At 41.3% G+C, this 23,746-nt stretch overlaps 1 protein-coding gene, 1 long non-coding RNA gene and 1 other non-coding gene across 6 annotated transcripts; all 3 read right to left on the bottom strand.

Annotated features, from left to right (window-relative positions):
• Window positions 1-4,593: 4,593 nt before the first annotated feature.
• On the bottom strand, window positions 4,594-4,665 carry trnat-cgu (transfer RNA threonine (anticodon CGU)). Its single transcript has one exon. It is a non-coding gene; the product is annotated as a tRNA-Thr (tRNA).
• A 12,506-nt stretch (window positions 4,666-17,171) lies between these two features.
• On the bottom strand, window positions 17,172-21,724 carry LOC109198279 (matrin-3-like). Of its 4 annotated transcripts, none has more exons than XM_019353822.2 (9): window positions 21,697-21,724; window positions 20,104-20,142; window positions 19,882-20,022; window positions 19,291-19,370; window positions 19,146-19,169; window positions 18,654-18,916; window positions 17,575-17,691; window positions 17,365-17,486; window positions 17,172-17,274 (listed from the first exon to the last, which is right to left on the bottom strand). In XM_019353822.2, the coding sequence occupies exons 1-9, from the start codon at window positions 21,715-21,717 to the stop codon at window positions 17,200-17,202; spliced, it is 882 nt and encodes a 293-aa protein (XP_019209367.1). In that variant the 5' UTR covers window positions 21,718-21,724; the 3' UTR covers window positions 17,172-17,199. The 4 variants fall into 4 exon arrangements, with proteins under 4 accessions (XP_019209367.1, XP_019209368.1, XP_019209369.1 ...); XM_019353823.2 differs by lacking the exon at window positions 21,697-21,724 and adding an exon at window positions 20,973-20,995; XM_019353824.2 differs by lacking the exon at window positions 21,697-21,724 and adding an exon at window positions 20,594-20,790.
• A 335-nt stretch (window positions 21,725-22,059) lies between these two features.
• On the bottom strand, window positions 22,060-22,606 carry LOC109198281 (uncharacterized). The gene is made up of 3 exons (XR_002059174.2): window positions 22,452-22,606; window positions 22,332-22,366; window positions 22,060-22,098 (listed from the first exon to the last, which is right to left on the bottom strand). It is a non-coding gene; the product is annotated as an uncharacterized LOC109198281 (long non-coding RNA).
• Window positions 22,607-23,746: the final 1,140 nt, after the last annotated feature.

A 23,746-nucleotide genomic window follows, 5' to 3' on the forward strand; every position in this document is an offset into this window, starting at 1 on the left:
TAGTGTAGATTATTGCAGAATTCAGATCAAATCAGGGCCCAAACTTGTGTGAGTAACTTTATGAAGGGAATAAAGGGAACTCTGCCAGCTGCCAGCTGAACTGTGTAAACCTAAATTACAGTAGACTGGTCTCATTTTGAAGGTTATATGGGCTTATGATTATATTTAGAGATACAACTGTGTAATGTATGTTCTATGTCCTGTTTTTGAGGGTCTTCTGTGAGGCAACAACAGACTTCACTGTGGATGCACAAATGAGTTTGCGCTCCATGTTTTGAGGGTCATGAGCTTCGCCTGGCGCTATGGCTGGGCTGAAATATTGCAGGTACAAGTGCGGAGGGTTTTTGCAGCAACGCTTACACTTACACTGATAATGGTTTTCTATAAGTCTACATGCCTGGAAACATTCTGATCAGATGCCTAAACTGAAGCAATAAAAATGCAGTCAATTTAGTAAGGATATATGTGTGACAATGAAGACCCGACAACAGCAGCGTTGCAGTTTAGCACGTTTTTATTGGCTTTCACACTGCTCCTGTAGCACACACACCACCCTCTCCTGCGGTCCCGGCAACATCTTTAACAGGGAAGACGTGATTAGATGATGGGCTCAGGTGTGTGAGTCAGCCAGTATCTGTTTTGTCTGTCTTAGGAATCTCCTTTGTTCCCAAGGAGATTGGTGAGCACCTTGTTAACATCGAGAAGAACGGCCGTCATGTTCCCAGCAGCCCAATTGCTGTTATGATCAAGCAGTCAGGGATTGGTGATGTGAGCCGTGTGTGTGTGAGTGGACGGTGGCTGACCGAGGCCAGGACTTTTCAGCCTTGAGAGTTCATCATTGATGCAGGTATATGCTCAGTGAAAGCATAAATACTGTGATATTTTTCTTTTTAAACATTCAAATAGAATATTTGTCAGTCTCATCTTGTTATATTAGGCTTCCTCTGCTTGAGCCTTTCCACTGAAGGACCCAGTTAAGTGGGCATTAACACTGAGGACCAGGAGGATGGCTGGTGACACGATGTGTTGCTTTTTGAGGTCTTTTAGCCTGTTTCACTTTGTCAGACAGGTTCTATTTAACTGATTTCTTGATTCACAAGTCTGCAATTAATCAGGCCTGAGTGTGTCTAGTAACACTGAACTGAGGTTTCCAAAATTGGTTAATCACAGTTAACTCGTCATTTAACAAGAGGGGCAATTTGTTTTTACACAGGACCAGGGGGGTTGGATAATCTTTCTCCCTAATCTATGAAATCATCATTTAAACACTGCATTTTGTATTAACTTGTCTTATCTGTGTCTAATATTAAAATGTGTTTGATGATCTGAAACATGTAAGTGTGATAAATATGCAAAACACTAGGAAACCAGGAAGGGGGCAAACACCTTTTCACATCACTGTAGACGTGATTACAGAATACCTTTTACATCCTGGATTACAATAGGATATCCATCAACGGCAGATACTGGTCTCCATGACACACAGATACTGGAGTGGTCTGAGAGAAAGGAATCTGTGTCTCTGGACCAAAATGACTGTACGTGTAGTGCTGTAGAAACAATACTGCCCACAAACCTTGATGTTTCTATATGTGGAAACCTTCAAGTATGCATATCCTCCTGTAAGGGTAAAGTAATGGGACATTTGCACTTTTTGCACGTAAGCCTGTCGGTCTTAACTGGAAGTTGCACTTGAGCTGTCTTGGCATCTTTCCCTTGTTTGACTCACCAGTTTTGCCCTGAGCTGAACCGCTGCCTCCTTCTCTGTTGTGGTACTCAGCGGTGACCAAGATGCTGTAACGTGCATCTGGCTGCAGTGACTCCAGCATCACCTGCTTCTCTCCACCAGGGACCAGCACCTGCAGACAACAAACAACACTATCATCCCAACACAGTCAGAACTCATTTAAAGTTTTGGGACTTGTGGAATTTCTGGAATTCTGACACATGACAGCCGGCTGAAGCCCAGAAGAGGTGAAGATGTGATGACTACGACCCACTCACAGTGTGATCCTGGCTATCAGCTCCAGTCAATGCTGTGTAGGACACGTGATACTGGAGGACATGAGCATTGGGAGGTACCCAACTGATCACCATGCTGACGGCAGTCTCATCAGAAAGCGTGAGGCTGGTTGGGCCTCCACCAGAGCCTGCAGCAACATCATAGAAGAGATAAAGTACCACAGCTAACGACACTTAACACTCACTTTCTTCCTTTATAGGAGGAAATTATTTTGGCGGCAGAGCAAAGTGTTTTTTTTAGAAAATAAATGTAAAGTATAACAGAGAATTTGATACTTTGATTTGATACTTTAACCTCACTACATTTATTTCATAGCTCAGAGTTCTAGTTACTCAAAGATGAGAATTTAGATGTGAAATTTAACCTTTAAGTGACTAGTACTTTGAGAACTGCCATCAATTACACAATGAAGTTCATTGACGTACAGGTTATTGTATTAGTAATGCTATATTGTACATAGAGACACAATATGACAGAATATGACTGCTGCTAATGTGACTTAGGTAAATGGTTTCAGGCTCTCCCCTCCTGAGTTTGAGAAATGTTCAGGATCAGAAAATGTGTGACTCACAGGTGCTGTAGCATACGGCCACAGCTTCACTCTGAGCTCCATCTCCATAGAGTGCAGACAGTGATATCTGATGCTCCTTAAGACACAGGACAACAGTTTATTGAGACATTGTATTTTTTACTTCATAATATGTACTCCAACAATCCAATAGTTCTTCCCCACCTGTCTCAGGTCGCCTCCACTTAGTGAGGTAAGAAACATCATCATCATCTGCAGCTTCCCAGCGCACCGTGATGTCACTGTCTGAGAAATTAGTTACCCTAAGGTCAGAAGGAGGAGGCACCTTCACTAGAAGAAAAGAATAATGTGTATGGGAATTTTTTAAAAATGAGAAAGCTACATTTTGACATCTTTCATTATTAATAACATTTACAGTACTGTGCAAAAGTCGTGAGCCACACGCTGAAGTATTTCTTTGGACATTATCTGGTTTTTCCACTCCTTTTTAGTCCAGTTCTTGTACCTGACCATTTTCTGAGTAATGTTTTTTGTTTGTTTGTTTTTTGTTTGTGTAAACACTTGGCACTGACCATTGTTGGAGAATTAAAAAGCACCTAAGTCAAGGAATGTGTGTGCACATAACAGAAAACTTGGGAAAGAACCAATTTTAAATCTTTAAGCATTTTGTTACTAGCGGCCTGTCACAAAAACACATTTTGTATAGTGTATTTTTTTTTTTGTTGTTTTTTTTTAAAATCTTGTGAATAAAATGTATACAAATGTGTGTGATTAATCACAATGTGTTAGTGTGTAATCACCCTGAGACATGCATGCCTGTCTGCTAGCGTCAGATCTAAAGCCATTTCTGATTTGGAGATGCAGGCTGCAGATTCTGTCCAGATTATCCCAGCTCTCGTCACTAAGCATCCAGTCTTCACTTATCAAATGTGTAAAATTCAAGGCTGGTCCTTAAAAGCTCCCAACAAGGCAAAAACTGTGAATCTAACCAAAAGTGTATTTCCTGTTTCTCCCACATATTGGATTCCACAGTTCCTACAAGTGATCAAATATACACAGTTTTTAGATCTTGGAGTCCCTTTGCACAGTGATAGAAAAACATTACCATTGGAATAACTGCCCACCCACTTGTGGTGCTGGAAAAATTGCCCTGATCTCTGCGCTTAGGCTCAGAGAGAGGTGAGATTTTAGCCTTTACAAGGAGATCACCCAGGTTTTTGTTCCTCCTGAAGGCTGCAATTGCCTTGTGATCCTGAAGCATATGTGTGTCCTGAGTGAACCTTTGAAAGTTGCTCTTGATAACTCTGACCAATTTGCAGGTGGAGGGAGAATATGTGATCACCACTGGGATGAGGGGAGAAACATCAATTGGCTTGGTCTGCAAGAATGAATTGAAACATTTTCTTAAAAAGGACCAACAGTACCCCCTAGTGGAGAGAGCTGAGAATAAAATCTTGACAGCTTCCCCCAAATCACTCTGTTGAGTGCAGATCCTGTGAAATCTCAGTAATTGGGATTTAATTATCCCTGCAAATGTGTGTTTTGGGTGAAAACTTGTTCTGAACAGTAAGGCATGTGTATCTGTAGGTTTGAAAAAGACTTTAACATCTAATTTGTGGTCATTTGGGAAATTTGGGCCCTTAAATGTAGTTGTGTCTAAAAAATCAATTGAGGATTTATTAATGGTGGATTTCAGTTTGATGGAAGCATTATGGTCATTAAATTGTCATTATTAACATTAATATGAATTATCAGTGTAAATATGCTTTTGCGAATGTCTCCTGTTGTCAGATATCCTGTTTGGATCGTCCACTTTGACTCTTCACAACGTATGTTATATTCTGTTAAATATTTAACCTGTGAGTAAAGGAAACTGATACTCACACTGAGTAAAGCGCCAACAACAGTGATGTTGTTGCACCAGAGTCATGTCTAAAGTTCTGTTCAGTGTTTCTGGTTATTGGGAGCAGAGTGTTTCCCCTACTTAAAGCAACGTGATCAGCAAGTACAGAATCAAACAGGTTTTTAATCACTGTACTAAAGGCACAGATGGGGATTGAACCCATGAGCTTTGGCAGACGAGACCAATGCCTTGCCACTTGGCCACTATGCCACACAGGCTGAGCTTTGTCCATACCGTAACATCATATTCCTCTTGAATTGTTCAATTAAATGAATTGATGAACATGTTTGTCATCTTAGTTGGTTTGAGTGCTCAAAGTAGAGAATCACTGCATAAGAATCAGTCCATTCAAAAGCAACATTCTCCAATATTCCAAAAACCCAGAGAAAGATTGCCAAATGCGAACATCATTCCAAGGAAAGCATGAAAAAATGTTGCAAGCTTGTAAAGTGTTGCCACATTTATAGTGCATCTGGTCAACACCGGCATTATTCTGTTAGAATTACTATCACCCAGTTTCAGCCAAGCTTTAGCAGTGACATTTCACTCCACAATGCTCCACAAACCATCATGGTGGTGTTAAATCATAAACAGTATATAACGCTCTATTACTCAATAAGCAATGGTGTTTTGTAAAACTTGAGTGGACTGTTATTTTTATGCTTGTGTATAATTTCTGACATTATGCAGATGTACTCTTTATAAGGCTGTGGAAACCTGCAGTCAGGTGAAACTGAAGAAGTCACTTTGATGAGTGAAAAAGATGCCCAGAACAGACTTTCGGGAGAACATTGCTCCTGGACGGACTGTTGTTTCTTACAGCTAGTGTCTAGTACAGAAAGGGACTTTTTGTTTCCCTTGTCAGCTTGTATTAAAGGTATAGATGGGTATTGAATCCAAGATCTTCAGTTTACAACACTAACACCTTGCCACTTGGCCACCAGGCCACACTGTAGAACCCCAGCACCGCCATCAGGCCAAACTTTTATTGTAGAATAAATGTATCTTGGAAAGTTTGCATTCAAATCTTTTCAAGATTACTGACACCCTATTGGTTTTTGGTGATGACAGATTTAGTGAATCTTCAAAATCTTTCATCCAATTGTTTTCTAATTTTGGGTGCACGTCTGTGCCCTTTAGAATGAGTCATGTTGATTTTTGTGACCCTAGACATCCCTTTCACTCACCCTTCGTCTTTCCTTATCCAGGCTTGGGACCGGCCACGGCAGAGTTGAAGAAGGGTTTTCTTCTGCTTTATTTTTTTGTGTGAGTCTTTATGTACTTGTTCTTTTTGTTTGTTTGTTTGTTTGTTTGTTTTGGGGGGGGGGGGGGGTGTACATATTTGTGAAACAGAAAATAATGACATCGCTCAAATAATCAGAACATGGAACAGTTGTTGTCCAACAGTCAAGTTTCTTGTCTGCACAAGTGTACACATGGATGAGTGTGTGCATACTCATGCACGCACACACCCACACACACATTTCTTGCACTGTGCACAGGTCATGCTCGTCTTACAATCATCATAGCACCACCACCCTCACCCTCCAAGCCTGGTTTCTTCCTGTTAAAGGGGAGTTTTCCCTTTCCACTATCACCAAGTGCTTGCTCAAAGAGCGTCATATGATTATTGTTGGGTTTTTGGGTTTGTTTGTTTTTTATTGTTACTGTAGGGTCTTTGCCTTACAACATAAAGCAGCTTGAGGTGATTGTTACTGTGATTTGGTGCTATAATATACATATACATTCTGTTTGTTTACATTGTACAGTGTGCCAACTTTTTGTAATTAGTAACATAGTTATTGCCCTTATTGAGCTATAATACAAAAACAACTAAAGCTTTAAAATAAGTGTCAGTGAGCTGAAAAAACAATATTTATACCCAAAACATAGTACAGCAGAATCTAGTATAACATGGAAACACCTACCTGAAACACAGACTTTATGTATTTTAAGTACTTGAGTAAATGTTCCCACTACTATCTGCACTCACTTCCGAAGATATTTAGACTAATGAGAGAACTCTGAGCTCCTCCGCTTCATGTGAGATTCACTTTCCACTGTTTCTTTTCTTTCTTTCTTTTTTAAATCCCTCTCCATTGCATTAATGTCTTGAAATACCAGGAAACCAAGCATCTGCATCTGGAGACTTTTGACTCAAAAGGCAATAAAAACCAAAACAAATGTAAAAAAAAAAAACCAATAACAAAAAAAAATGAATACAGGAAAAATTACATTTTCACAAATGTCAAACATTTTTTAATTAAAATTCCTCTTTTTTTCCTACTAAAAAGTTGTAAAAATGAGTCCAAGGGCATGATGCCGTAGCAGAGGATGTACTTCCTGAGGCAGCTGAAGAAATTCAACCTGCCAACACGGATGATGATGCAGTTCTACACTGCAATCATCGACTCCATCCTCACCTCCTCCATCACCGTGTGGTACGCTGGAGCCACTATCAGGGACAAACAGAGACTTCAGCGTGTTGTGCGCTCTGCTGAGAAGGTGATTGGCTGCAAACTCCCATCTCTGCAGGACCTGTACACCTCCAGGACACTGGGGCGTGCAGCTCGGATCACAGCTGACCCTTCTCACCCTGGACACAGTCTGTTTGACCTGCTCCCCTCAGGCAGGAGGCTCCGGTCCATTCGCACCAGAACCTCTCGCCATAAGAACAGTTTCCATAGAAGCATAGATGCATCTGAACATGTGTAGAGAATGACCGTGCCCCCAAATTGCCAAATTGGTGTCTTAACACCAAGTTTGTTTTTTGTCTGTTTGGGAGCTGACACAGTCTCAATGGAGATGGGTTTTTGGGGGGGTAGCAGGAGGAGAGAAGCTGCAGAGAGGCGTGTAAGACTGCAACTCTCCTTCCTGGTCCCAACTCTGGATAGTCATATTTTTGGGGGTTTAATAAATTGGTCCATATTTCTAGAAATGAGAGCTGCTCCATCCAAAGTGGGATGGATGCCGTCTCTCCTAACAAGACCAGGTTTCCTCCAGAAGGTTTGCCAATTATCTATGAAGCCCACATCGTTTTTCGGATTCTAAACTGACCGCAGGTGTGAATGTGAGTGTGGATGATTGTCTTTCTATGTTAACCCTGGACAGTTTAACTTGTACCCCTCACTTCATGGTAGCGCAATAAGTGGGAGAACACCTATTCCGACACCCATATCTTAGATTAAGCTAATAGTATTAGTGCGCTGTTATCAAAGGTTACCTGGATTATAGGTATATTCAAAACTTTACATAGAAGAGATAAGAGTGCGTGCGTATATGCTCACTTCTGACGATGATAATATGATAAGGTGTTATCTCATCTGTACTTGAAAGTACTTCAAACACCACATGCACATGCAATGTTATCTGTGTGTCTAACGATCTATAAGTGAGCAAAGACAGTGTTATAAATATTTTGAGTCATTTCTATGCCTTGAAAGTACTTACTCAGTACTTACTCAGCGCACACACAGATATTATATTCAAAATCATAACGGTCACGCCTTCGATTTCTTACCGCTACTTTTCGTACAGCATCCAGGAAATGACGTAGACTGTTTCTACTGCATCATTTGCATTTTACATTCACTCTGTGGGCACATCTCCGCTAAAATCTCATATAAACCATTTCTACAACCACCAAACACAACGAAAACAAGCCATGATTAAAAGAGCAGTTACGTAAATGCACACAAGTCCACTAAACAAACAAAACTGAACCACAAATTCATCAGACCTCATGTAACCGGATAAAGAAAGGCTGGTTATCTTCCAGAGCTATCACCGATTCCAAACACCAAGCTTCACCGCGCTCTGACTAAAATTCACTGAAAGAGCCGCAAAAGAAGACCACAAAAACCACCACAGTTATCTAGAGAATCTAAAGAACAGCACAAATTCCAAAGCATGTAAAACACAGGAGCTGTGTCAAATGTTTCACTTGATTTATACGTTATTTATACCTCGAGCACCCTTTTTTCTTTCTTAATCATTTTTTTTGTTTTTTTTCTCCTAATGTATTCCTTTTTTGTTTACCGACTTGTATTTGTATACATGAGTTGTAAAAGATACTGCAAGCTGTGACATTTTTCCTGCCCTTTCTATAACTGCATTATTATGTATATTTGTTGTTTAGTTGTTCAACTTAAAAAAGTAAAAAAGGAAAAAAATATTGGCTCAAAAAGTATTTTTAGGCCTGTTAATAAAATTAAATAATTTCTGCTGTTTAATACCTAAAAAATTCAACTGACATGGTGTTCAATGTGTGCAAAATTGGGCCTTTTTCTTCAACGTCTGGATATTTATGTGTTGGCAGTGCTGTAATTTTTCACGGTTTCACTTTAGAAACATAAAACTTTGCACAGATGATGTTTATACTGAATTTCGGGAATTAAAGGTCTGCAGCTCAGACACAAGCATTTCACTACATGTTGTACCCTGTATGATTGTGTATGTGACAAATAAAGGTTGTTTGTTTCTTTGTTTGTTGTGAAATGTGAAAAGATCTACAGATTCAGGCTTTTCCTTACCTGTGGTAGTGGCATAGAATGACGTCACTGACATTGGTTTAATATGAAAACAAACTTTCTCAAACAAAAAAAAAACAAAAAAAGAAGAAGTGAGTCGGCGTGTCATCTTTACCGAGCACCATACATGTTTTGCCTCCCATTAAAATTATTATTTTTCCTTTTCAAAAATAATTCGTCTTCAGAGAAGTCAAATATATCAAATTTGCACTAATTCCACGGCCCGGCAGGTGGCGCAGAGCACTTGTCGCCGGCCCCTGGCAGGTTGAAGCACAGACAGTCGATGGTTCGAGTCTCACTCGGTCAAAATCATCTCTGTCGCTTCGGCCTGCTAGGGGGATTCCTGGTCTGCGCAGGGAATCCCGTTTTTTTTTCTTTCTTTTTTTTCTTTTTTGGGGTGTTGGGGCCTTTATTTTTAAAGCTGGGACTATCTCCGTTGTCATGGCTACCAAGAACAACGCCAGCTTGGGGGAGAGCGGAGAGCCGATAAGCACAGACTCATTGATCCTTTGTCCACTTTGTTTTCACAGCTGCTGCTGCTGCTGTGGGAGACGCTGGCACTTGTGTGGCTTTGCAGTTTTTGTGTGGAACAATATTGCACAAGAAACTTAATAGCTATTTTACAGAACCCCCCCCCCCCAAAAAAAAACAAGTATTGCCGAACAAAAGATAAATGTCCTTTTTTGTCCTAGTTTTTGCGGCTGGTCGTTGGCGTAAGACGTATGAAGTGGCGCTCTACATCTGAGCACCCGAGTTCGAACCCCTCACGGACTCGCTGCCACGACCCTTGCTTGGGGGGCGGGGAGAAGCCAAGTCGCTTCTCCTTTTTCCTTTTTCCTGCTGGCCAACCCCTCCGCCTGCTCTACAGCTCTCTTATTACCTTTTATTACCGGAAAATACCCATGCTTGTCAGCTCTTCATTTCTCAACTATTTGCTCCCTTATTACTCCACCTTCCACAACTTGCACTTTCTCTCTTCAGGCTACCAACTCTGGCTTCATTTTTTCACACTGTCTCCCACACTTTTACATCAAATTATTAGCACCTAATAACCACAGTGACAGAGGGACCCCAGGCTTTTTTTCGGTAAGTTACATGTGTTTGTGTCCCTAACTACTGTCCTTAGCTAGGTCCTCAAATCTAGGCAGCTGAGATGACAACTGGGCTCTTCGGGGAAACTTGTTTTGTAAAGTTGGTTTAGCTAATCCGTAGAGGCCAATGAATTGACCGTGACTAAAGAAATGATGAGAAAAGCACTGGGTTGCTGTTGTTGCTCTCCGGTCACTGATGCTAGCTAAGAGGATGTAATAAAGGCAAGGTAGCAGAGATGAAAAAGGAGTGGTTGTTGATAAATAAGTGGAGAAAGAGGTGGGCAGGGAAAAAAAGCAGGTGTGAGTGTGTGAAATGTGGTGAGTATTTGAGTGTAAAAATGTGTGGTCTCCTGTGAAAGGCTGGGTGCCCGATGTGCACCTTGCGCTCTTTAAATAGAAGGATATTCCACGTTCTGCTCGCCCATCATGTGGCGACATGTGGTGGGCTAGCAGGTTTGTAACATAGAGGCCCGGGTTCGAGCCCTCGGCTCATCTGCCTCTCTATGTTTATCTGCTAGGGGGAGGTCCAGGCAGGGGATCTTGGAGTGAAAATTCCAAGGGATGAACCTTGTTCAGCCTGGACTTCCCCTGATATTTATTTTTCTCTGTTTTTTTCTTTTTCCTGCCAGCAACAAACAGCCCAGCCCGGTTTATGGGACCTCCTTGTTGTCATGGCTACTAACAAGTCATTGCCTGACAAAAAATTATTTCCTATGTTTCCCTGTGTTTTGGTTGTTTTTTTTTTATCTCAAATATCTTTACATATCTTGCTAGATAGAATTCCTTGAACAGGGTTTACAAACGCCTTATCCTCTTTGTCCACTTAAAATATCTTTACACAACTATTCTTAGATTTCTTGCAACAGCACATACACCTGCACCTACACCCCACGTAAGCCTGTGAAGCACACTGTGATGGTCTCCTGGGGAGACTGAGAGTCCATTCAGGGTGAGTATGCACTCACTTTCACTCTTGCATGCAGGGTTTGCCTTTTCTTCTCACTGAAAAGTCTCTAGAGTTTTGGTGTTTGTGCCCACAGATGAATATCGGAGCAGGCTGTCATCCAAACAAGGTGAAGGTCTCTGACCCTGGAGTGGCAAATACGGGCCTCCAAGCCTTCCAGCCAACATACTTCACTGTTGACTGCTCAGAGTCTGGTCAAGGTAAAGCTCCATAAAACTGTGTGTGTGAGAGTAAAGAGCGCAAACATATGCTCATGTCAAAGAAATATTCCAAACAACAGATATTACAGGGAAACTTATTTAACCCACCTGCTGTTTGAGGCTAAAAATGACTGTAGAGCATTACCTGCAAAGGTAACATGCTAACACAGCCTTTGTCCTCTGCCATCAGGACAAAGGCTGTTTGCGTTTAGGCTATTCCAATGACATCCTTCAGGGTCAAAGTGGATCCTTCTCAAGGCAGAGGGACCAGGACTCAGCCGCAGTGGTAAGAATACCTGTACTGCCTCACAAAGTCAGAGAGTGCTAACAAAAAACAGTCCGTTTATTTAGTTTATTGGTCTATAATACGGTCTGAATGTTTTCCGTCATACTACGTGGAACAACTCTTCATAACACTTTTATGAAAATGTTTGACGAAATTGACAAGATCAAAATTCAAATCACAATGGCAAGGATTTAAAAACAAGAATAAACATGAATAAACAGGGTTATAGTTGGTACGCGAATGTAAACAGGTCCTTTTGAGCTGTCATTTGAACTGTGTACCAGTCAAAGCAGTAGTAGCAGCAGGCTGTGAATGACTTTGAAATCATCAGCAACCACACCAACACACACTGTTAAATATACACCTGTGCAAAGGCGAGAGAAGAAATGCTCACACATGCGGGCGTGGATTGTAGTTACTTTGTAGTTACTTTGTATTATGTGGGTTCTTATAAGACAAGGAAGCGTTCTTCTGGCTGTTATGCATCATATTAAATGGGAGAATGTGGATCGCTTCCCTTTCCCGTGACAGGGTCCCCTGGGAGTTGCGTGACCTACGGTGGAGATCACATTCCCAAGAGCCCTTTCAGTGGCAGCGTGGCAGCCATGCTGGACCTTAGCAAGGTCAAGGTGACAGGCCTGGGAGACAGTATGTACCTCTGTCATTGTTCTTCTTGTACATCCACACCTTCTGACACCAAGCCTCAGGCTACATAAAGCCTAGTGATAACCTATGAAACCATCATTTGCTTTTAAATGTTTGTCTAAGCATGAATGTTTTTACGATGGCTTTCCCCCCACCTTGTACGGTTGCCAGTATATTGATGTTTTCATTTAATTTTTTAAAATGAATCTAAGCTTTTCGAGCAGATCAGAGGTGTCAGTGTATTTTCTTTGGTCTCTGTTCTGGCAGAGATAGCTGTTGGCAAAGACCAGCTCGTGCTGGTGCTTGTTTCTTCCTCCCCATTATCACCACAGCTTTATTCAAAGAAGGTGATCTGATCTTTTGGCTCGTCTGTCCAATAGTGTAGATTTCTGGTGAGTATCAGCTGCGCTGGGTATGTAAATCGGGCCATCCAGCTGCGGTACTGATCCGACGCCACTTGTGCCAAAAATCCGGACAAATGTCGTTTGATCATGGAGCAAATCTGAGCCAAATAGACTGATCATTTTTTTCACATGGCGTCTCATCAGAGGAAACTTTTCCTTTTCCAAGTTCCTGTAGAACTGTCAGAAAATCCTGGAAGCGCTGTCTGAATTCTGTTTCGAGACATGTAATCACAGACACATATTTCCCTTTTTTAGCAGAAAGGTTGGCCTGTGGATAAGCAGTTGTGATCTTGGACAGTGTGGGGAACTGCACAACGTTGAAGTTGTGCAGTTGTGTCTTAAAGAGATTGACCTTCACACAAAATGCTTTCATGTGCGCATAAAGTTGTGGTACAAGCTGCTCTTTCCCTTGTAGGCTCTTGTTCAGGGTGGTTAAATGATCAGCAAGATCAACTAAAAATGCAAGGTCTGCCAACCATAGAGGGTCATTCAGCTCATGAAGAGGTCGGTCCTTCTCTTTCAAAAATGGTCAATTTCTGACCTCAGGGAGTAAAGACGCTTCAGCACGGCGCCGCGGCTTAGCCAGCGCGCCTCCGAGTGGTAGAGTAGATCCCCATATTCAGCATCCACTTCAGAAAGGAAAGCCTGAAATTCTCTGTGCTACAGTCCTCTTGCTCGAATTATGTTGACACTTTTTACAATAGTGTTCATTACATCTCCAAGATTGACTGTCTTGGCACAAAGGGCTTCTTGGTGAACAGTACGGTGCATTTTAACAGCCTCACCTCCAGCCTCTTTCACCTCAGCGCACATCATAGACGCCATTCCTTTGTGTGCACCTGCCATAGCTGGAGCCCCGTCTGTTGTATCTGCACACAGCTTGTCCCATTTAAGTCCCATTTTGTCAGTTGAGTCTGACACAGCTTCAAAAGTATCCATACCCGTTGTTGTGCCTTTTAGACTCTTAAGATCGAGCAGCTCCTCTGTAACTCCACGTCTTGCGATGAGTTGGGCCACCTCATAGCTGCTATTGGAGCCTTTTCCTGGACTTTTTGAGCACAAAAAAATACTGTTGCTGACCCTGCAGGACAGCTACTATTTACTTTACTTTCTGCTCTCGCTCAGCACCAGTGTAGGATGCATAGACCTGATGTTTGGTTTCATAATGACGTCGTACATTATACTCTTTCATAACTGCCACAGTTTCAGTGCAGATAAAACAGACACTTCCCCTTGAATTCTTTGAAGAAATATTCACTCTCCCACCGTGTCTGAAATTTTCTGCACTCACTTTCTACCTTTCGCTTCTTTGGTTCTGCCATGTTTAGTAACTTGGGGTAAATTTCTTCTAGGATTGTCCTTTTTGGTGGAGCAACTGCCTTGATCAACAGTAGCTTCCCCTGGTGTTAAAACTAAGAAGTGCAATACACTCAAGCAAAAGTTGAAGTGCGGGCCATATTCTCTTCTATTTATAAAATTTCTTGCGGGCCAATTAAAAATGGGCCGCGGGCCGTAGTTTGGACACCCCTGCTATAGACATTAGCACACACTCCAACAGGTTTTCATCCTCTAGAGTCACTTGGATGACAATGAAAACACTACGTCCAGATAAACTCCGTGTATATAGTGTATTATCTTACAAAAAATACAAACAAATATAAAATAAGTATTTTATTTTCTAAATGTAATGCTTCCTTTTAGGAGGAAGGTGGAGGAGCAGCTCCAGCAGAGCAACACCAGAGGTGTGTGGAGAGGACCGAACACCATCACTGGACGGAGCACTGTGAGCGGAGGGGGTCCAGAGTCTGGAGACCAGGTTCTGGCTAACAGATTGAACCAGTTGTTTAACAGGTTTGATTCAGTAGCACTTCCCTCCCCCATCCACCAGAGCTCGTCACACCTCTCTGCAACCCCCCATAGCACCGGGGACATGAAATGCACCTCACCTGTCCCCCTTTTCCTTTTCCTTCAACCACTCTACTGGGTCTAAGTCGTCTCCACCTGCTACGGCGGCTGAGATCCTTTGGGGTGAAATAAACCTCATGAGGAATGATTTTGAGTTCAACGGGGAATTCTATTTACAGATTAAGGGTACGGCAATGGGGAAAAACTTTGCCCCAGCCTATGCCAACATCTTCATGGCAGAGTGGGAGACCTCTGCATTGGAGAAATGTGTTAAAAAGCCATTATATTATTATCGATTCTTGGATGATATCTGGGGGGTTTGGCAACATCCTGAGCGAGACTTTGAGGTGTTTTTGAGGACTCTTAAATAATTGGTTGAAACAACAAAGGGAAAGGAGAGTCTTCTAATATGACAATCGTTTTGCAATTGTTCATCCAAACACTTTTTTCTCTGTTTCCAAAAAACAAACACACTCATCTAAGAAAAATTCATTGGACTAAAGTTTGAATGCGCATGCAACATGTTTATTAAGACTGTCTAATGTCTGCGACGCTATCTTCTCCCACGTCTGCGAACACCGGAGGCCTTGTGGGGTCTCCTGCCTCTGCGAACGGGGAAAGTAGACCTCGCATGTTTGCGTCTATACCTGCGGAGAGCGGAAGCTGCTCCATTTCATGGGTTCTATTTATGGACTCACGGGACAACATTAGTTATGTCACTGATGTTGCCACTTGTGGTGATGCTATACCTTGTTTATAGCATAATATCTGAACTGTGATGTCATTGTGAAGTCACCCTGCAATGTGATATCAACTGAAAGCTCATAACTGAAGCAGATTAGTCATTTTGTTGTGACCATATAACCAAGCATGCCGACATGAGGAGTCGCGAGTAAAAGGAGGAATATGCGCAAAATTCCTCCTTTTACGCACGACTCCTTATGTCGGCATGCTTGGTTACATGATCACAATAAAATGACTCGCAAATATGTTTTAAATGGATGATTCCTCATTTGATGGAGAATCATCCATTTACACATTTCCTGAGTCCTAAATTTGATGCCAGTGAACCTTTCTGAAAAGCCCCCAAATCCCTATGAGCAAGCACTTGGCGACAGCGGGGAGGAAACCCCCCCCCTTTAATGGGGGAAACCTCCGACAGAACCGGGCTCAGGAAGGGGTGGCCATCTGTTGCGCACAGGCGGCGTTTAAATGTAATATATGTAAAGTTCCTCGTTTTACTCGCAACTCCTCATTTCGGCATGCTTGGTTACATGATCACAACAAAATTACTCAAAAAGATGTTTTAAATGGATGATTCCTCATTTGATGGAGTCTGGAGGCAAGGATTTCAGTCTCTGGATGTGCAAAGCTGATAGTAACATACCCTAAAAGACTGGCAGCTGTAATTGCGGCAAAAGGTGGTTCTACAAAGTATTGACTCAGGGGCTGAATAATTACGCACACCCCACATTTCAGTTATTTATTTGTAAAAAATGTTTGGAATCATGTATGATTTTCGTTCCACTTCTCTCGTGTATACCACTTTGTATTGGTCTTTCACGTGGAATTCCAATAAAATTGATTCATGTTTGTGGCTGTAATGTGACAAAATGTGGGAAAGTTCAAGCGGGCCGAATACTTTTGCAAGGCACTGTATTAATAAAGAATAACTTATAATATATGCAACGGAGTCATGGTATTTATTCGTTTACAGTGTGCAGTGCAAATGTGACTGATCTTTGAAGTGTTATTGTTACAAACGCTGATTGGAGACCTTGTTTGTTTCAGGTTCCACAAGTGATTTACAGAATTGATGTAAATTTTATTCTTTAATACTTTAGCTTGATTTATTTCACCAAGTTATTAATCACATAAGCTGTGACAACACCCTCTATTAGTCCATAAACTACTACACCTGTACCAACACCTACTAGTCAACCAAACACTACTCCTAAATCTTTTTTAAAAAAAAACATTCCCAGGCAATAAAACAGTGACAGACAGTAACCATTACAAACACTAAAGCTTGATGTGGCATCAAGAGTAAAAGATGAACTTTCTTTACATACATATATGTACAATATGTATATATGTATATGTATATACATATAGATATATATGTGTGTGTGTGTGTATGTATGTATATATGTACATACATACACATATACATATATGTGTATGTATGTATATATATATATATATATATATATATACACACACACTTAAAATTCTCGCAAATGTTCTTGCAGCTTCTGACTGAATTTGATGGTTTGTTCAGGTGCAAACTTGAGTCAGCGAGTCGCAAAAATGTATGACACACATGTGACAGGTTTTATTTCATGTTTAACAGAACAGCAGCAAACACATTTTGGACACTTAAAGAAACTGAAGCCAAAGATCTAAATGAGCAAAAAAAAAACAAAACAAGATTTAGTAAACTGTTAACAGCTGTCAGGTACCTCCTGATGTTAACTAAATTAATAGGGACAATTTCTCAATAATATTTTCACATAAAAGATAAAATAGTAACAAGATCAAAACGGTGCTCTCCATCGGCCTGTACAAACAAAAACAGAAGCACTAACTGAAAGGCTGGGAGACAATTCATCAAAGAAGACATATATAACTTACAACAAAAGGTGCCAGAAGGCGATTAGTTTAGTTTCTGAACTAGTAGGATCAATAACAATGGCTTGTTCTCCAGTAGATCAGGTCCATCAGTCAGAAACGGAGCCTGGAGACGTGTGAGACAAAGTTTTTGTAGCTCTTTGTCGACGTTCCTCATAATACTTCTAAAAAACAGAAAAGTGAGAAAACAAACATCGTTAGGCCAACAGTGTGATTTTGTGTGCTGAATCGTGTATATGTATGTGCGTGCGTACCTGCAGGTTGTCGTAGTGTTTCTGGCTGCAGCAGTGGAGTTCCTTGGCGGTCTTCTCATTCAGGCAGAAAACAGAGCAGATGTTACAGAAAAATCCTGATTTAGGGACCACAAACTCCTGACCTGCAGAGAAGCAGAAACAGGAAGATTAGACAAGTATTAACAACAAATTTGAATTTAGAGAGTGTGTGTGTGTGTGTGTGTGTCTGACCGATGGGGCTGTTAGGGTTGAACTGAGGCAGTCTGAAATCTGCTACAACACACGGAGACTGAGCGCGAGATCGCTTTGCCTCAGGTCCGACAAGCTCCCTCCTGCGTTTTCCCACAACTGAAAATGAAAAGAGCGACACGTTAATCATCAACAAATCTGCTACAGGACCCACTGGGTTTATAAAATATTTAAACATTAAATTATAACTCAATAATAATTGAACAAATGATTTCGATTTACTTGAAAAGCTGAAACATTCATCGGCCACTTTATTAGGTACACCTGTTTGTAAATCTCTAATCAGCCAATCACATGGCAGCAACTTAGTGATTTATGTATGTAGACATGGTCAGATGACCTGCTGAAATTCAAACTGAGCATCAGAATGAAGAAGAAAAATAATTTAAGTCACTTAAACGTGGCATGTTTGCTGATCTTAGCGTTTCAAAAAGTGTTGATCTGCTGGATTTTCCCACAGAAGCATCTCTAGGGTTTACATAAAATCGTCTGAAACAGAAAATATCCAGTGAGTGGCAGTTCCCTGGAGGAAATGTATTTTTGAGTTCAGAGGAGAATGAAATAACTGCTTCACGCTGATAGGAAGGCCAGAGCAAGTCAAACAACCACTTATTACAATGCACAAGAGTATCTCTGAACACACAGCACATCCAACACTGAAGCAGATGAGCTACAGCAGCAGAAGACCACACTGGGTTCGACTTCTCTAAGCTAAGAACACAAAACTGAGGGTACAATTCACACAGGCTCAGCAACGCTGTAAAATAAAAACACTGCCTGGTCTGTTGAATCTCAGTTTCTGCTGTGACATTAGGATGGTAGGGTCAGAAATCTTGGATCCTTGATGGTGTGGGATATATTCATCACACCAACGGAGCATTTTTTAAACACCACATATGTAAAATATATTACTACCACCAGGCTGAATGTCTGTAGCACAGCAGGGAACACAAATATGAGATCAGAGCCATAAATATCACAACTTTTCTTTTTATATTCAGTTTACTGTCTTTTCGCTGTCAGAGCGGTGTATTTTGCTGATTTAAAGCAGCTCTTTGTACCTTTAATGTCGGCCATGCTCCATCCATCCTTCTCCTCTCCCTCCTGTGTCTCGTCATCAGGACACTTGGGCTCTGGCTGCTGTCCAGCAGGGGCGGCTGCAGCATCGGGCTGGGTCACTGCTTCCGCCTCGGTCCTCTGGCTCTCCGCCTGGCAGTCACCTTTGGTCACTGCATCAGTCGATTCTGCGGTCTTCTTGGTTTTCATTTTGAGGTGAACTTTGTTCTCACCAGAGTCTTGCAGACGCTGTTTCAGGCTCTTCAAACTGAATTTAAAAGCAAAGATGCCAGTAGGTTACCATGAAAAGAGGTTTGTTGTCACAAATCTTAATGTGAAATAAGAAATTCCATTTCAAATTTCTAATCTAGAGTTGCTTCTATCTAAATCACATTCTTCTCTTTTTGCATCTTTGGGAACTGTTTACTATAGACGACCTTGAGGAGTGTATAGTATATTTGACTCTGCCACTAAACCTGAAATAGAAAGATACTCACGACTCAATACGTCCAGCTTTACTCCTATGAAGAGGAGAGAAAAAAGCACAAGGTCAGACAAACATGAAGACACTTTAAGAAAATGAAAAACACAGTGTAAAATAAATTTCCTCTTTTCTCACTTCTGATTGTGGGACACACTTACCAAGAAGATAAATAGTCCTTGGTGACATTGCTCTCCATCACCTGTGTTAATCCACCAGGTTCGGCCATCTCAATGCATATCTGAGAAAACAGAAGGATGTTTGAGCAACACAGTGGTACTCAACGGGTGTGCTACAGGCACGATTTGTATTGTACAGGGCAATAAAGAATTTGTGAAAGTAACAGGATAGAGGTCCTGGCGAGTTTGTTTAGGCAAAGAAAAATAAATCTTGGGGTTTTAAACTTGCAAATGGAAAATAGGTGCAAACATATTTCTCTACTTTTGCAAAGTTTTTGATTGAACAATAAAACCACTGAGCAAGAAACACTAAAGAATAACTGAGTGCTGCCTCAAACTGCAGGGATCTCCCTGCTAGATGGGCCAGGACAAAAGGCTGAACAGGTCATAAGATTACTACTTGGTTGAGAACTGTGTTAAGTTAAAAGACTTAGACTTAGTGTTAAAAAAACACAAAGTCTCCTTCAGACTCATTTAAAATGTTTCTCAATATTAAAAGAACAGCAGACACCATGACAAGCCTTGCAGCCTTCTGTAAAACATAAAAAGTTGCACGTGTTTATGAAATCGTACCCTGTTGGCAAGCGGCAAGAATCTGACAAAAGCAGCAATGGACGCCACCGCGTCCATGATCATCATGAGAAGGTCCACATTCACCTCGGAGACCTCCACACTCAGCAGCCGGTCCTCCAGAGCCTCAGACTCTGGAACATGCTGAAAAACAACCAGCGTTAAGATCAGGGAGACCCGAGCCTGCTGCTTTTACAAGACACATTTATGTGACTGCTGACTTACAGTGTTGCTCCATTTCATCATGCTTCTATACATGCTCTCCTGTGAAAGAGTAGAAGATGAAGGGGATTACATCAATCACTGATCCTCTGTTTGTACAATAAATACTGAATAACTCTCCTCCTGGTTAGAGTGTTTTTAATGTTCTATTGACCACATTTAATAAGATAAATATTGACTCCACTGTAAGTGAGAAGTAACTCGATCCTGGTTTGCATCTTTGTGGCAAAGGATTCATACTTCAGGATAGTAACGACACAACATATAACCAAAGTTTTGCAGGAACTATTTGATGCTATTTGAACTATTTGATGCTATTTGAGTGTCAGTGTCAGGTCTGACGGTGCCCCGACCGGCGACCTGTGTGTATGTGTGTGTTTGTTCTCCTCTCTCTCGCTCTGTTTTTTCCTCTCCGGCTCCGCTGCGATTGTTACGCGGTCGCGTAGCAACGGGAGATCTCCGACCGGAAGTGCTGCCGCTCTGAGCTGTCCACCTGCGACTGATTCCTCGCCAGCTGCTGCCAATCGTCCACCGTCGTTGGCAGAGCTATTTAATGGTGTGGCTGAGTGACAGACAGCGCTGGAGTATTGCACCAAGCCTGGTAGTGACTCGAGCTCAGCAAGGGTAAAGCAAGTGTTTGATAGCGGAGGGAGGCTAATCGCGGCTGTTTTGCCTTTTCTCAGGAAGCGAACGAGACGGAGAGACGGAAGGAGAGACGTCACTGATTCACGGGAGTTGTGTGGACACACGAGGGGAGACGGGGAAGGAGCACTGAAGGGACTTGCACTATGGATAACTGTGGATTGGCTTCACTGTAAATAAAGACACTGTTGAACTTTAACGAGAGGTCGCGTCTGGGTTCACTAACTCACCATCCTTAACACTCAGTGACTTTCCGCAACAGTTGTCAGACCTCAATTCCTCTTAACATGTAGCTGTGAGAGAGTTCTCAGAAAGGTCCTGAATAGCTGGCCCACAAGGAAACTTGAGATGGAACGCTGAAGCTAGAAGGTTAGCAGCGACTGAAGTTTCAAAATAAGTAAGGGCATTACTTAATAGTCAGTAAAACACTCTATAACCTATGTCTGGGTCTTTAAAGTTTACACAGGGCTGACTTCACAAGAAGCTCTGTGGAAATTTAAAGTGGTGGCGGAATGACGTGGGTTGTCGCCTATGAACAGAAAAGTGGATAAAGTTCATGCAGCTTTTGTGCTGCTGTTGCAAAAGGAAGGAACAAATACAGACAAAATATAATAAATACCTGATTTGAAATTCATGCACATTTTAGTTTTTCCATTTCTTATTCAGATATTTATCAATAAGTGACTTATATGCATGTATATATTGTATATATTGTGCTATTCCTTACTTCTTGTATCTTGTATCTGTCTTTGTTACTGTTTGTACTGTAACCAATATATTTCCCCCAGGGATCAATAAAGTATTCTGAGTCTCATTCTATTAATATTAGCCCAGAGAAGGATGATGCTGTGCTCACTCCTTAGAGGAGGAATCTGTTTTGATTGGGATCTGAATAGTTTGAGTGAAACAGGAGCATGCCCCTGATTTAACAGCCCCGATTGCTCCATTTTCTACCTCACTTGAACCAGGAAGCATGTCTTGTAAAACATGTGGATTCTGAGCGTCCACTCTCCAACAGTAACTGGATTTTGAGGTAATCTTCTGGCGAAATCGCAGCACGCATCCCAGCTGTTAAAAACACAAAGGCCTGGAGGGGAAAATGATGCAGAGGAAACATTCAATATTAATCATTAAACTGAATTAAATTTGCAAATGCAAATTTCTCTGTATCAGCCTGCTGGGTCTACTCCTCACCCTCTCTGCAGTGATAAACGATTATGTTGTAGTACAGAGTCTGAACCGTCTGATCAGGGAAGTAACGCCACACCAGCTTGGTGACATCCTCCTGTCTGTAGTTTCCTTCTGGCAAACGGTCAACATGATCGTGGAGAACGTAGAACCTTGAGATTGGGCTTTCTACAAGACACAAGGTTCAGAACCAAAGTTTATTTGAAGAGAAACTTTGCGGTACTTTTAAAAATATATATTACTATTACTGACCACATAGAGAAGACAAAATGAAACCAAGTTTAGCAGAAAAAAAGAAACGTGGTTTTTGAGGTGAGTATTTGGAAAAATGGACACCTCTTGGTATTTACTCAAGGATTCCTGTTTAACACATGAAACCTGGGTTTATAAAATGCACTCACCTCAATGTCATCAGGTTCACTGACAGTTAAATACTCTAGAAGTGTAAAACAAACACAGTTAGTAACAGTCAACACTTTATATCTGGAGGTTAATTTTAGTTTTCAGCTGTTTTCTCTCACCTGGGATTGTGAACCAAGGAGAGACAGTGGGGAACACAAGGGACTAGTTGTCATTGTGATCCAATATGGTGAAGTGCTGCGTTGTGGGACGGTAATATCTTCTGTTGGGACAGTTGCACCATCAACAGCAACCTCGCTGTCTGGCAAAGCTTTGTCTGGCATCTTGGTGCTGCACAAGCAAAATAAGTTTTGTTAAAATTTTTGTGAGGGAAAGAAAAGGAAAAATGAGTGGTGCAAAACAGGTTTTTAATGTTTACAATGATCCAGTAATATCATGTTTTGACTTTTATTTTAACTTTAAGCACCTTTACAGATACCCAAGGTATCATAGACATCACTGACATATGTATTATTGTGCGATCTACTGTACAATATAAAGCGCCTTGAGGCGACTTCTGTTGTGATTTGGCGCTATATAAATAAAATTGAATTGAACTGAATTGAATTGAACATCAGAAAAACAATGATTAGTGGGTTAGATCAAATGCCAGACTGAAAAAGTGCAGTTTAAAGTAATGGCTCTGGTTCATGTGTCTCGGCAGAGACAAGCAGAAGGGAATCGACCATGATGGAGCAAAGATTTCTGGAGGGGCCAGAAAAGAGGTCAGAGAGATAATAAGGCAAATGAGCATCAAAGGATTTGTGGGAACGAGAATCACAGTGTTAGTGGATAAAAGTTGAGGGAATGTGTCACAATGACTTATTGTGAACAACAATAAATCAGCAGTTTTGTCTTCACTTTATCCACAGCCCAGGGGAGAACTGAAAAATATATTCATGAGTGTTTCACAAACAGAAAGCGAAAGAAAGGTCTTACCAGATGACCTTCCATTAACTTAACCTATCTTTTTTTTTTCTCGTTTAAATCATATTGTTTTAAAATCCCATTTAAAAAAAAAACACTTACGCAGTGAGGTACATCCACCGTGTGGTATTTTCAGCCTTGACATTTGTGGCCGGTGGCCCGTTTTAGAAGGCTGTACCAAACGCCAAGGCGATCAGCATCACGAGAGACTGAAATTCGATAAACACCTGAACATTCGATAAACACCTGAAACACAAGAAAGAAAATTTCTTCTGAACATTTTAATTTCACATTGTAAATGTTAGAAAATAAGTGCTAAGCACACGTGGAAAGAGTGAACTAAGTACAGCTTTATTGTGGAGTTCACTGGATTCAAAAGTCAGAAATCCTGGCTCAATGATGCACTGGAGCCATGCTCAACATGACCCCTGCACTAATGCTGTAATGTGATAAATACTAGTGCACATGAGCATATGAAGAATTGCTCAGC

Source organism: Oreochromis niloticus, unplaced genomic scaffold, assembly GCF_001858045.2.
Source record: "Oreochromis niloticus isolate F11D_XX unplaced genomic scaffold, O_niloticus_UMD_NMBU tig00007144_pilon, whole genome shotgun sequence".
Classification (NCBI taxonomy): domain Eukaryota; kingdom Metazoa; phylum Chordata; class Actinopteri; order Cichliformes; family Cichlidae; genus Oreochromis; species Oreochromis niloticus.